We start from the raw sequence: 15009 nt of genomic DNA, 5'->3' as shown, positions 1-15009 counted from the left end.
TTCTGCCAAAACTACCTCATTACCAGTGCTCTTTATAAAAACAATAGCCACCCCCCCCCAAAAGAAAGAAAAGCCAAGTAATGACTCAATTACCAGAAACAAAATGACGTTTTTACCTGCTCTGGTATTGGGAAACAGCCTCTTTTCTCCAGAGGAGGCCCAATATTTGATGAACTGGTATGAGCCATCAGGTGCTCAGGAATTTGCTATAAAAACAAAGATAACTGAGCCATGTAATTTATGCTAGGCTTTCATATCAAAAAAGTGAAACTAATTCCTAAATTTCCAAAGATTCAGCAAAGCATTACCATTTGACTAGAATACTGTTCACACTTAATTCATACAAACTAGTTATGAAACCCCAGAGTTCTCTACCACCTTAACTATCTGCATAGATCTTTACCAAAATAGGATGTATCAGTACTTCTAACAAAACCCAAATGAGACTATGTTTAGTTCCTAATAAAGACTATTCAAGCCATACATTTTGAAGGAAGTATGTGTAATGCATTCGGAGATACGAGTGAATTCCAATGAGTCACTATCACATTCCAAGAACTACTGGCCTAATGCTCCACTGATTTGGAACACAACATTGCTGAAGCTCACCCTCATCCTCAAGAAAGCCACTACTCAGATTTAAAATGTAATTTTTTTAAAAGATCATCTGGGAAGCCACAGATCTGAGAAGCATTCTAAGCACATCTGAGAGCAACATTATTCACCATGGTTTTGAGGGACCCAAACGTGGTGATCTTCTGCCGCAGAGCTGTTGTATCTGCTTCAAATAGCAGGAGAGACGGGTCTTCAGGCTTCAGGGTTAAACTGCTCAGTCTGGGAAAAGAAATAAAATGTATTTTTAAGAAATAACTGTTTCAAAACAAACAAAAAAAGAAATAACTGTTTCAATTTCATCCACAATAGTCAAATTATGAATAATATTGTATTTTTCTAAGACACTCAAAGAGAGAGATGGCTTAATCATGTAACAGCAAATATAATATTAAATGCACATGTGGACTTTGGACAGTTCATGGAAAGGTATGAGCCAAAAAAACTTTTAAATCCATGCAATTTTTTTTTTACAATATGCATTTGTCATGAATTTTTTAAAGACCTTCCCTCATATAAAAGCAGGACGATCTTAGTACAGGAGCAGAGCTGTCGAGTCATATCCAGCACATGCACTGAATTATAAAATGAACTTTCTTTTAATACACGGAAGTCACAGACCCAATAGTCAAAATGAGCAAAAAGGGTCTTTACCTCTCCAGGCACACAGATACTTGATTCGCTAGATCTTTGCTTTGGGTGCACTCCAGCTGGTGAATAAGACAATTGAACTGGCCCAGTAACTGTAAAAAAAATAAGTCATCGAGCTACAATGACGCAGAAAGTACCAGGTATAGCCAAGTAAACAAGTGTTAATACAACACCTTGATCTATGTTAGTTAGTCCAACATTACAAAGAAGACATTCTCCTGGAAACTGGAAACACGCAGGACAATTCTATTCATGCAAGCACCTTACCCAGTAGAGCTGCTGGGCCTGCTGCTGAAGAGTCTCCTCTTTCAGCTGATAGATGAGATCTACCTGTTCATACAGCCAGACCTCACGGCTTCGAAGGCATTCCAGGTGACGGCTTATGCAACTGTGAATCTGGGCTTTTACCTAGAAAGCACATATGTGTTAGCCTCACTAGTATCAAACGCTCAAAGAATGATGTTTCCCAGGGTACACTGAGTTTCTTAGACCTTTGGAGGTGAAGGGGGTCGCAATGCTTATTATTCAATGACATCTAGGAGCATTTCGCCAAAAAAATACATATACTCAAAACTGTGTCTATAACTTCAAGGTTTGGTTTCACAAAGCACACCCATGGATCCACAAAAATCCTGTACACCCAAGTTTAAAAAGCCAGTCAAAAAGGCATACCTAAGCTCTAAAATCCTCTTTCAATGTCCCTCCTCCCAAGCGTGTCCTAAAACTAATCCAGAGAAAATACAAGGATATGCCAAGAGGTACTGATCCACTTCGGATTTCCCTACCATTTACACACTGATGGCTTTACACATTAATCAGTGGAACAGCTAACTCTTATCTTTTCCTGCTCCACAGATGAGCAGTACACTTACAGTATATGAATGAATACAGAGATTGAATAAAGTGATTCAAACGGGAGCTAAATATTAAAATCTCCAGGAAAAAAAAAATCAAAAAGCCTATAAATTATCCATGATAATCCAATTTAGAAATAGTTATTTAAAGCACAGCTTATTTGGTGTAATAAAGTTGTTTCAAAGCTGTATAAACCTTGGTCTAAGCACTCACCAACAGACCACCACTGATTTCCTTCTGGTTCGCCCTAACAGAGAGTTGCTGGCAGAACCATGCCACCCAAACCAGGCCCCTGGCAAGGGAAAAGACAATGGAGCATGCTGAAGTGCAACCCTCTGTGCACCGAGCGGGCAGGGCTGAGCAGTAAACTGCCACTCATTCAGTACTTTTTCACTGATGGCATGTGTAGCACAGGGACCACACACAGGAACAGGCAAAAACATGCTGGCCCAGCCATGGGGGCACAAGTGGTAGGATGCCTCTGTGCAGGGCGGGGCCACGAGGGAGGCCTGAACGGGCTGGGCATCATACTGCACACCTGAGATCTAGTCCACTGAGAGGCTGGAGCAGAGGATCTCAACAGTGAGACCCAGCCCCACCCCAAAGAAAGAAGGAAACTGCTGTCTCTTCCATCCCCTCGCCCCTGCCCACCCTGTTCTCTCTCTCTCATAAAACAAAACCAAAAGTATGGAACAGAGTTCTCTGGAGTGGTGTGGGTTTTTTCAGACTCTTCTAGCATCTCCTTTATTTCCCACTGGGATCAAAAGCACTAACCATGTCAGACAGCTGACTAGGATGAAGACCACACAGGCATGGGGTGAAACGTCCCAGGTGGCACTGAGGGGCCACGTCCCTGGCCATGGCCAGGCTCCAACTAGCCTGCACTGAGCATCCACACATGGGAAGAGAAGAGCTCAGGGCATACCTCTCGCAAGTTATCTTTAATCTGCTGCTCAGCCTGGAGAACTCCACCAATAGCGAGCTCCAAGTCCCTCCGTGCATCGCTACATCTCAGAAGGGGCTCTCTATTACTGCAGCAGCCACTCTGGTCCAGTGAGGGATTCATTCTGTTCACTGTTCCTTTAAAAGAGAAAAAAAATATCCAAATAGCACCTTAATTACAAGCACAAATCACCTTACAGTCATCCCTCAAACAAAACCATTCCACCAGCTCCCATTACTACGTGGGGACTTCCCACACCTGATACACAGGCTGCTCTCAGTAAATACTGCCTCCTCCCTCCCGGCCACGCTGCTCGCGCCATAAAATTCTACGAATCTACCTCAGCGAAATTCCGCATGTGAACAAGTACTTCTGGAAAAAACAGACTAATTGTCCTGAATCAACAGAATATTAGGTCTCAAAAAAAGCTGTAAAACATCAGAATGTAAGTTTCTATTTATAACACAGTCACATGGAGCATGTGTTCCTCTTTGCAGATTTGGAGATAAAGACTAAAAAGAATGGAAGGATCCACAATTAATTTGAAAATAAGTTGTAAACCAATAATTTGATCTAGTTTTTCGACACTGTTTAGAAAAATTACCCAAATTTACTTGAAAATTGAATTTATTTTTATATTTATTTTTAGGTGAAATTTTTAAAGCTTTTCATAAGAGAGACAGACAGACACAGGTACCTTTGACAGGGTCTCCCTGCACTGCAACCCTCTCCCAAGCCCGCTAGCCAGATAGGGTCACAGGTGTGCGCAGGCACACGCAGCAGTTTCAGGTCAGCCCCAGGCCTCAGTACCATGCAGCAGCACCCTCATCACCTGCGACACTGCAACTGTGCCTGGTAGAGTATTTTTTACTTTCGGTAGAACTTAAGAATGGCTTAATATCAGAGCTGGCAGGTGGCACGGTGGTTAAGGTGCTGGACTCCCAAATGGCCAACCACAGTTTGAGTCCTGGACCTGGTGGCTTGCTTTCTCACTCTCCTTCCCCCTTCTTTGTCTCTCTCTAGCCAAACTGAAGAATATTAATAACTTAATAATTCTTATTAAAAGAGACAGAAGAATGACTTCAGAGCTAGGAAGCTCTGAAGAATTTTTTTAAAGAATTATTTAATTTTATTTATTATTTTTTAATTGTATCAGAGAGAGAGAGAAAGGGAAAGTGAGAAAGCAAACCCCCAGGTCCGAGACTCAAATTGCAGTCGGCCATGTGGGAGTCCAGTGCCTTAAACACCATGCCACCAGCTGGCCTCCAGAAGAATTATTTCTGACAAAATAATTACATATGATTCTGCTATAAAGAATATACTTAAAAGACACTGATGTGGGTAAACGGGGCGTGCCACTAGGAAACTCCAGTACAACAAATTAAAAACAAAAGGGGAAAAAACAGCACATACTGATAGTGAGACTAGTGCTGAAGAGCATTAGCGAAGCAATGAAGTGAATGAAAGCCTCACAAGACCTCTAGAACAACAATTTGGTATCTATCGTGAACATATCTAGAATCACGGTATGGTTTCTAAACACTCTGATAAAGGAAGCAGGGACCAGCAGAAGGCATAATGGTTATGTGGCTGAACTCCCACGTAGATGACTGTGGTTCGAGACTCAGATCCGGCAGCTAAAAATTCATGCCGGGTACATGTGCATGCCTGCTCAAAATCCCAAGAGAAGGGACTGCAGCATAGCCATCCTCCCTGGGAGGTGATTTCTGGCTTTCTGTCTGTCTCCCCCGCAAGCACAGCAAAAATCTCTCTTTAAAAAAAAAAAAAAAAAAAGAAAGAAAGAAAGAAAAAGAAAAAAGTGGTCACCCTAACCCAGCATGGGTTCACTCAGCCCTGTGAGACCAAAGTTGTTTGCTTTTTACTTTTGGACAGCTTCACAAAACCAGCCAGCCAATGTCACACTGCAGACACTGTATATCTGGACATAGTAAGAGTCACGATAAAATTGTACACTACCTTTATGGACTACAGAATATGGGTAAAACAGAAGTAAAAAAGATACACTAAATCTTTTTTTTTACAAAGTAATTAAAGAACAATGGACTAAGTTAGATTTTAAAGTTATTAAAGAGACCTGTTCCTTCTAATTACTCAACTATTTTCACTGATTTTTCAAATAAATATATAAAGGACAGACATTAAAGTTGGAGATAACATGGGCTAGGACCAAAACAGATTCCAAAACAATCTACACAGCTGTTAATTTTTATAAAGTGAAATGTAAAATTTTTGCACTTGAGTAAAGGAGAACAGAGTAGGACTTCTGTTTTTTCTAAGATGGAGATTTCTGAGTTAGCAGCATACTGGGTCTGAGGGAAAAACAATTTACATGCTACTTCACTGCATTTTCCAAAACGTGTAGTGTTTCTCATAAGACTAATCTGATCCATGTTTACTAGACTAGATTTGAAATCCATTTCTGAGTAACAAATTTCAGAAGAAGGCAATGAAAACGAGGAAAGAGGCTGCAAAACCATAAAGAACTCCCCAAGAAGAAAGGCTGTTTGTTTAGTCTAGATAAGGGATGTTTCTGGGAAGACATGAACACTATTCTCGAATTATCTGGGCATCTGTCAAGCAGAAAACTCAGAAAACTCAGACTTGTTCGGAATAGCCCTGTCTTAATCCGTTATTGTGCTGCTAACAGAAATATGTGAGACTGGGTGATTTACAGAGAAAACAAGCTTATTTGCAAAACTCCCTATGCTGGTGGGTGGAAAGATTGCAAAACTCCCTATGCTGGTGGGTGGAAAAAACGGCAGTAGGCAGAACTTCAAGCAGACCGCAGTTTGCAGCAGTTTGTTTTGGTCCCCCCCCTCAGCTTATACCACCCCCCCAAAAAAACACAAGAATGGAGGCCAGGTCCTTCTGATCTTTCCCAACCAAAGCCCCCAGGACACTATGAAGAGAGTCAGTTTTCACCGACACCTTCAGACACCTTCACAATACCAGCTCGTCCCAGCACACACACTAGGAGGGGTGAGGGGTGGCCATCCAAACTACAGCAGGCCCCAAAGAGGGGGAAAGCAGTGAACGGAGCCATTTCAGGAGTTAAAGCAGGAACTTCCCAGAGAAGCCAGTTTCGGCGGGACAGTTTTAGGGAACCAGTGTACCCCCTTGAGACACAGGGAACTTGGACTGCTCTGCCTAGGTTTAGGGCCTGCCTAGCTGAAAGCTGAATGCTGAATAGGGACAAAAGCAGTGCAAACCCCCTCAGAAATAAAAGGATGAGAAGTCCAACAGGGTTTCTTTCCACCACGTCAGCAATAAAATCAGATTCAAGAACTACTGAAGTCCAGCAAGAAACTGAGAGTCCGGAAACTTTCTAACTTCCCCTCGGTATGTTCCCCACAACTATCTCTGACACACGGGGACAGCACTTCCTTGGCTGGACTTGGGAGGATTCCCTGTGGAAACTTTTCCAACCCTGGAGACAGCAGCTGTGGCTCTCTGCCGGTTCTTTTTCACACTGTAAATGACCCGTTCTAAGAGGCGACATCGGGGGCACTTGGGACCCCGCGTAGGGACTGTGAGAAACACCTGCGTGACATGGGGAGATGTGGCTCAGCTCGAGCGCTGGACTGTGTCACTTCTCTCTGCACTGAGTCAGTCACACAGATTTTTTTTCCGAAAGTATTAACCGACATCCTCACCTGTGCCAAATTCCTATCCTAGGGCTCTCACTATTTTGTGTGGAATGCCAGAGCCTGGCACAGTGTAAATTTGAATCAATAAAATTAAAATGTTGCACAGTGGAACAGACCAGAAATAAATTCACATGTACACAGTGCTGGCTGTGTTTTCAGACCCCCAGTGTAAGTCTCTTAATGCAAACACAGGTACTCTGACAAGAGAATATGGCAAAAGGACACACTGGATGTTCCCCTTATCAGCTACAGACAGAATGTAGTATGAGATTAAAAAGTTACAAAACTGGGGGCCAGCAGATGGCATGGTAGTTAAGGCACTGGACTTCCACCTGGCCAATCACGGTTCAAGCAGCTCGAAAGTCTCATGTGTGTGTGTGTGTGTGTGTGTGTGTGTGTGTGTGTCCTTGCCTGTCCAAAATCCCAAGAAGAAAATGGAGTAGACAGGACTGTGGTGTGACCATCCCCCCGGGGAGTAACTTATCACTTTCCCTCACTGGCGACTGCATGCACCCTATGGCAAAAACTTTTTTTAAAAAATTGCAAAAAGAACAAAAAAAAAGAAAGAAAGAAAGAAAAAGAGAAACAGAATACACAGGGTATAACCATGTCCAAGATCCTGAGCAGCTGGAGGGCTGGGGGAAAGGATCACAGTGCAGAGACCGTGTCAAGAATGCCTTCCTCTCTCAGGCTCATTCTCCGTGTGCACTCTCTAGACTCCTGATGAAAGTGAAGTAAGCTAAAAAAAAAACTGAACTCAGTATTATCCTTCAAAATGATCATCCTGTTAGAAGAAATGTCTTTGGGGGCCAGCAGTTAGCGTAATGGCTATGTCGCTGAACTCCCATGTAGGCGATTGCAGTTCGAGTCCCAGACCCGGTGGCTTAAATTCACGCTGAGCCTGTGTGCGTATGTGCCCGCCCAAGATTCCGAGAGGCGATTGGCGAAGGGATTGCGGCATGGCCATCCCTCCCGGGGACTGATTTCTCACTTTCTGTCTCTCTGGCAAATGCACACGTCCTGTGGCAAAAACCTCTCAAAAAAAAAAAAAAGCAGAAGAAATGTCTCTGGAGCCCACTTGTCAGCCACTGGGAAAACCTGTTCCATTTCTTTACAGCCAGTCAGCAGACCTGCCCCTTTGCTGCCCTGGCTCTGTCCCTCACCCCCACGGTCAGTCCAAATGCTGGGTCAGCCTCTTTAGCCCAGATCACAATGATGGAGCTGTGCAAAAGCTTGCCCTCTTGTACTGTGAAGAAAAGGGCACCTTCTGAGCTGAAACCGAGAACCCTACCACACAGGTCAATCCAAATCATGATGAAGTGAAGCGTGAGTCAGCTTTATAAAATGTCACGTCCAAGAGCCTGAGATAACTAGTTCACGTGGTCATGTTTAATGACAGTCTATCATCTGTTTTGGGGCGGAGTCAGCCCAGCATGCATGACAGTTAACAGATCACTAGGAGTCTGCCAACCCTGAGTTCCGGCTGTGTCTATAAGCTCAAGATCTCAAACTCTGAAAAAAATGAAGACAATGACAGAGGCTGCAGCAATATTACAGTGAGTTATTATTCGCCTAAAAGCATTTAACCCACTGCATGCGTCTTACGTCACCTTTTAACACTGTGGTTGTTGGAGCCAGCAAGTGGCGAGATGGTTAAAGTGCTGGACTTCAGGGCTGGCAGGTGGTGATTAAGGGCACTGGACTCCCATATGGCCGACATGATTCAAGTCCCAGATCTGGCGGCTTGCTTTCTTGCTTCCTTCCTCTCTCTCTCTCTCTCTGTCCCTCTCTGGTCAAATTAAAATAATAAATAAATAAATAAATAAAGTTAGATTTAAAAAAAAAAAAGGTGCTAGACTTCCACATGGACAACTATGGTTTAAGACCCAGACCTGGCAGTTTCCTTTCTCACTTTCCCTGGTGAGTTTATGTGCCCTATAACAATTCTTTTTTTTTAATGAAACACTGCTTTTTATTTTTTTAAAGAATGATTTTATTCAACATTATTTAACCATTTATTTATTTTATTTGATCAGAGACGGACAGAGTAAGAGAGAGAGAGAAAGTGAGAAAGCAAGCCACCAGGTCCAGAACTCGAACTCGAACTGTGGTCAACCATGTGGGAGTCCAGCACCCTCAACTACCGTGCCACTTGCCAGTCCCATTACAATTCTTTCAAAACAACAATAATAAATGAAATTAAATAATTCCTTTTTTTAAAATATTGTGGTTGTTGCTATTTTTAGTTTTAGCTGAGTCCTGACAGGTCTCTCAGGAGCATCCATCTTTGGAGCACAGAAACTAGCACTGCCTGTGGAAAAGCCTTTGAGGTCCCAATTTCGAATCCTTGAGACATTTTCAATGCCATGTCATTGGACCGTCTGTTTTTTTTTTTTCCCTCCCTCCTTCCCCCCCCCACCCCCGGCTTATCTGCTTGCCTGAGAGAGACAGTGAGAAGATAAGAAATCATCCCCCCAGGAGAAGACAGGGCCACGCCACAATCCCTGCTCCTTTCTCAAGATTTTGGGCATGCAAGCGCACACAGTGTGACTTTCAAGCCAACAGGTCTGGGACTGGTGGTCATGTGGGAATCCAGTACCTTAACCACCATGCCACCTGCTGGCCCCCATCTGCCCTTTTAAAATCTTACTTCTTGGGACCAGCAGTTAGCGTAATGGCTATGTCACTGGACTCCCACGTAGTCGACCACAGTTCAAGTCCTGGACCCGGTGGCTTAAACTCACACCGGGTGCATGTGCGTGCATGCCCAAGAACCCGAGAGGAGAATGGAGAAGGGATTGCTGCCTGGCCATCCCCCTTGGGGGATGATTTCTCACTTTCTATCTCTCTATCTCTCTGTCTGTTTGGCGAGCGCATGCGCCCTACAGCAAAAACCTCTCCAAATAAAAATAAAAATAAAAAATAAATAAAATCTTACTTCTTAATTTTAGACTTTTAGACTGTGGGAGAGGGAGGTGATGCTTCTTTAATAAATATTAGTTCCCCACCTAGTCTTTCACTATACAACTCAGAAGGAGGCAAATTTTCAACAATAAAATTTCAGTAGTCAGGACCCTCTAAATATATACAAAGTATGCACACTTCGCCTGTTTTTTTTTAACCCATCAAAAGACTAGACCAAATAGGATCTAATTCTAAAATTCAAAGTAATAAAGATTGCTAAAAAAAAAAAAAGTTTTTATCTTCATCTTTGTAACCCAAACTAACAGCCTATCACCTTCAAAAAAAGGACTGCCTTCTGAGACAAAGGTAAAAGTTTAAGTGCTTTCTTTCTTTCTTTCTTTTTTTTGGAGAGGTTTTTGCTATAGGGCACCTGCAATCGCCAGAGACAGAAAGCGAGAAATCACCCCCCAGGGGGATGGCCACACCACAATCCCTTCTCCTCCATCCTCCTCTGGGATCTTGGGCACGCACGCACCCCCGCGCGCCTGCCTGGCGTGAGTTTTAAGCCACTGGGTCTGGGAGGCAAACCGTGGTTGGCTAACATGGGAGTCCAGTGACATAGCCATTACACTATCTGCTGGTCCCAAGTTTAGGTGCTTTCTAAAACTGCCTTACCTCTAGGATCCCTGTCCTAAGTTTCAGAATGGGAGAAAAATAAGAGGGATAAAAACACACACAGGGGCCAACAGATGGCATAGTAGTTAAGGCTCTGGACTCCCACATGGCCAAACATGGTTTGAGCCCCAGCCCTGGTGGCTTCCTTTCTCACTTTCTCTCTAATGAAGGCACATGCCCAATAGCAAATAAATAAATAAATAAATAAATAAATAAATGTGACAGTTCTTTAAACACACACACCCCTAACAAATAACTGGGTATGCCACACTTACACAGTGCTCTGCACACTCTTATGAAGTCCGAAGGCCATGGTACCAGAATTGAGCAACTACCATAAAGGAAGCTAAGTCATCATCATATGGTTTAACCATACATTTCCAAAGAGCTATAACCCTCTTGGGATCCCCACAAACCACAATTTAAAGCTGAATACTGTCATCTTATAAATAAAGCCACAAGGCCCGGAGAATTTAAATGGCCCATCTTAGTGCCCACAGCCATTAGGGAAAAGATCTGCATTTGGGACTAAGATTCCCAACGTGCAGTCCTGGGTTGTCTCGCCAGAAGGGCTCGCTCTTCCTTTAGTATATTATTGCCCATAAATTATCTTTATGTGCCAACACTAGAGTTCAAAATTAATGTCCCAATGCACTGCTACAGGAATAACTGCCTTGAAGATTCCAGTCCCCTTTTGCAGTGTTCAATAACAAATAACTACAACTTGTGCAAACTTTTTGCCTTAGATAACCTAATAAAAAATAAACAGCACCCCTGCAAGTCGAGATAGCCTCCGCTGCCAGGTGGTGATTAAGGGCACTGGACTCCCATATGGCCGACATGATTCAAGTCCCAGATCTGGCGGCTTGCTTTCTTGCTTCCTTCCTCTCTCTCTCTCTCTCTGTCCCTCTCTGGTCAAATTAAAATAATAAATAAATAAATAAATAAAGTTAGATTTAAAAAAAAAAAAGGTGCTAGACTTCCACATGGACAACTATGGTTTAAGACCCAGACCTGGCAGTTTCCTTTCTCACTTTCCCTGGTGAGTTTATGTGCCCTATAACAATTCTTTTTTTTTAATGAAACACTGCTTTTTATTTTTTTAAAGAATGATTTTATTCAACATTATTTAACCATTTATTTATTTTATTTGATCAGAGACGGACAGAGTAAGAGAGAGAGAGAAAGTGAGAAAGCAAGCCACCAGGTCCAGAACTCGAACTCGAACTGTGGTCAACCATGTGGGAGTCCAGCACCCTCAACTACCGTGCCACTTGCCAGTCCCATTACAATTCTTTCAAAACAACAATAATAAATGAAATTAAATAATTCCTTTTTTTAAAATATTGTGGTTGTTGCTATTTTTAGTTTTAGCTGAGTCCTGACAGGTCTCTCAGGAGCATCCATCTTTGGAGCACAGAAACTAGCACTGCCTGTGGAAAAGCCTTTGAGGTCCCAATTTCGAATCCTTGAGACATTTTCAATGCCATGTCATTGGACCGTCTGTTTTTTTTTTTTCCCTCCCTCCTTCCCCCCCCCACCCCCGGCTTATCTGCTTGCCTGAGAGAGACAGTGAGAAGATAAGAAATCATCCCCCCAGGAGAAGACAGGGCCACGCCACAATCCCTGCTCCTTTCTCAAGATTTTGGGCATGCAAGCGCACACAGTGTGACTTTCAAGCCAACAGGTCTGGGACTGGTGGTCATGTGGGAATCCAGTACCTTAACCACCATGCCACCTGCTGGCCCCCATCTGCCCTTTTAAAATCTTACTTCTTGGGACCAGCAGTTAGCGTAATGGCTATGTCACTGGACTCCCACGTAGTCGACCACAGTTCAAGTCCTGGACCCGGTGGCTTAAACTCACACCGGGTGCATGTGCGTGCATGCCCAAGAACCCGAGAGGAGAATGGAGAAGGGATTGCTGCCTGGCCATCCCCCTTGGGGGATGATTTCTCACTTTCTATCTCTCTATCTCTCTGTCTGTTTGGCGAGCGCATGCGCCCTACAGCAAAAACCTCTCCAAATAAAAATAAAAATAAAAAATAAATAAAATCTTACTTCTTAATTTTAGACTTTTAGACTGTGGGAGAGGGAGGTGATGCTTCTTTAATAAATATTAGTTCCCCACCTAGTCTTTCACTATACAACTCAGAAGGAGGCAAATTTTCAACAATAAAATTTCAGTAGTCAGGACCCTCTAAATATATACCAAGTATGCACACTTCGCCTGTTTTTTTTTAACCCATCAAAAGACTAGACCAAATAGGATCTAATTCTAAAATTCAAAGTAATAAAGATTGCTAAAAAAAAAAAAAGTTTTTATCTTCATCTTTGTAACCCAAACTAACAGCCTATCACCTTCAAAAAAAGGACTGCCTTCTGAGACAAAGGTAAAAGTTTAAGTGCTTTCTTTCTTTCTTTCTTTTTTTTGGAGAGGTTTTTGCTATAGGGCACCTGCAATCGCCAGAGACAGAAAGCGAGAAATCACCCCCCAGGGGGATGGCCACACCACAATCCCTTCTCCTCCATCCTCCTCTGGGATCTTGGGCGGGCACGCACGCACACACGCCCGTCTGCCTGGCGTGAGTTTTAAGCCACTGGGTCTGGGAGGCAAACCGTGGTTGGCTAACATGGGAGTCCAGTGACATAGCCATTACACTATCTGCTGGTCCCAAGTTTAGGTGCTTTCTAAAACTGCCTTACCTCTAGGATCCCTGTCCTAAGTTTCAGAATGGGAGAAAAATAAGAGGGATAAAAACACACACAGGGGCCAACAGATGGCATAGTAGTTAAGGCTCTGGACTCCCACATGGCCAAACATGGTTTGAGCCCCAGCCCTGGTGGCTTCCTTTCTCACTTTCTCTCTAATGAAGGCACATGCCCAATAGCAAATAAATAAATAAATAAATAAATAAATAAATGTGACAGTTCTTTAAACACACACACCCCTAACAAATAACTGGGTATGCCACACTTACACAGTGCTCTGCACACTCTTATGAAGTCCGAAGGCCATGGTACCAGAATTGAGCAACTACCATAAAGGAAGCTAAGTCATCATCATATGGTTTAACCATACATTTCCAAAGAGCTATAACCCTCTTGGGATCCCCACAAACCACAATTTAAAGCTGAATACTGTCATCTTATAAATAAAGCCACAAGGCCCGGAGAATTTAAATGGCCCATCTTAGTGCCCACAGCCATTAGGGAAAAGATCTGCATTTGGGACTAAGATTCCCAACGTGCAGTCCTGGGTTGTCTCGCCAGAAGGGCTCGCTCTTCCTTTAGTATATTATTGCCCATAAATTATCTTTATGTGCCAACACTAGAGTTCAAAATTAATGTCCCAATGCACTGCTACAGGAATAACTGCCTTGAAGATTCCAGTCCCCTTTTGCAGTGTTCAATAACAAATAACTACAACTTGTGCAAACTTTTTGCCTTAGATAACCTAATAAAAAATAAACAGCACCCCTGCAAGTCGAGATAGCCTCCTAATAACTAAAACGTAGCTAAGGGCCAGTGCCAAAGAGGAAGGACAGGAGGGAGAGCCAGGGTACCATCCACCCGTGGTATTGCAGGGGCTCATCGCAGGGCTCAGGCTTCAGTCTTCTAAATGAAGACTCAGAGATCTCTAAACACTCCCCCAGCTCTGACGATCTCTGCCAACCGGTCACCTGCCTCTCCTCCTACCCCTCCACAAAGACTTCCATTGTTACTTACTTTGCCAGCATCCAAATCATAGCTACCAGGCCAAATCTGTAAGAACCCTCCACAGAACACCTAGCAGTCTACACAGTGCTAAATCTGAAATACCAACTGCCAATCTGGTTACCTCTGATGATAGCTACATCAGGCCATCTGCACGAACTTTCAGTAACCATACATTAATACATAATACTACCTCATGATCTTACCTTGAGGCATTTCTTCACTCATTCTTTTTTTTTTTTTTTTTGAGAGGTTTTCGCTATAGGGCGCGAGCGCTCGCCAGACAGACAGACATAGAGACAGAAAGCGAGAAATCACCCCCCAGGGGGTACGGTCACGCCGCAATCCATTCTCCTCTCAGGATCTTGGGCACGCACGCACATGCGCCCGGCGTGAGTTTTAAGTCACCAGGTCCGGGACGCGAACCGCGGTCAACTACGTGGGAGTCCAGCGACATAGCCATTACGCTAACTGCTGGTTCCCATCATTCTTCTAATGTGAGTTTAAAGAAAAGTTTTTTCTCAATCACAATTATATAGCTCCTACCATAACCCTAGCCCACTTGAACTTCATCAAGACATGTTGGTTGTAACCCAAGGCCTGATTCTCCGTAATTTCTTTAAAACCAAATAAACGCTAATGTCACAGGAGAATTAAAATAAGGTAAGTTAACCCCTGGGCACTCCCTCCGCTCGGGCCTGCCCACCCGCCCAAGCCCACCTGAAAATCGTAACCCACCAACTTTCCGAGGCAGTAACTACACACCGACCACAAAATCCACCATCTAGCGGCAGAATTGGGCAAGGCGAGCCTCCCTCAAAAGCAGCGGTGACTCACGCGGCTTTCCAGGCTTCTCCAGAGGCCCTTCCCTGCTCAGAGACCGCGGCCACCGGGCCCAGCGACCTGGGGAGCGCACGGAGCCGCACGGCCCCGCCCAGCGCGCACGCGCAGCCCGCCCCGCAGGCCCCCCCTCCGCCCGCTCCCA

The 15009-nt window shown here is 43.8% G+C and overlaps 1 protein-coding gene across 6 annotated transcripts in view; it reads right to left on the bottom strand.

Moving 5' to 3' along the window:
- NCOA4 (nuclear receptor coactivator 4) overlaps positions 1–15009 on the bottom strand; it is a 30744-nt gene that overhangs the window by 4737 nt on the left and 10998 nt on the right. For 4 of the 6 annotated variants that reach the window (XM_006165902.3, XM_014583137.2, XM_027767250.1 and 1 more), the window contains exons 2-6: positions 3044–3198; positions 1531–1671; positions 1267–1355; positions 726–834; positions 117–206 (exon numbers count right to left, since the gene is read on the bottom strand). In XM_006165902.3, coding sequence (XP_006165964.1) covers positions 117–206; positions 726–834; positions 1267–1355; positions 1531–1671; positions 3044–3184 — 570 coding nt within the window. In that variant the 5' untranslated portion in view covers positions 3185–3198. Of the gene's footprint in view, positions 1–116; positions 207–725; positions 835–1266; positions 1356–1530; positions 1672–3043; positions 3199–14762; positions 15004–15009 lie in introns of those variants that run through there. The other 2 variants (XM_014583136.2, XM_014583138.2) reach the window with 2 other exon arrangements.

This window comes from Tupaia chinensis, unplaced genomic scaffold, assembly GCF_000334495.1.
Source record: "Tupaia chinensis unplaced genomic scaffold, TupChi_1.0 Scaffold144071_2, whole genome shotgun sequence".
In the NCBI taxonomy this organism is placed as follows: domain Eukaryota; kingdom Metazoa; phylum Chordata; class Mammalia; order Scandentia; family Tupaiidae; genus Tupaia; species Tupaia belangeri.
The sequence above is the reverse complement of the archived record's forward strand: the minus strand, read 5'-3'. Positions and strand labels throughout refer to the sequence as shown.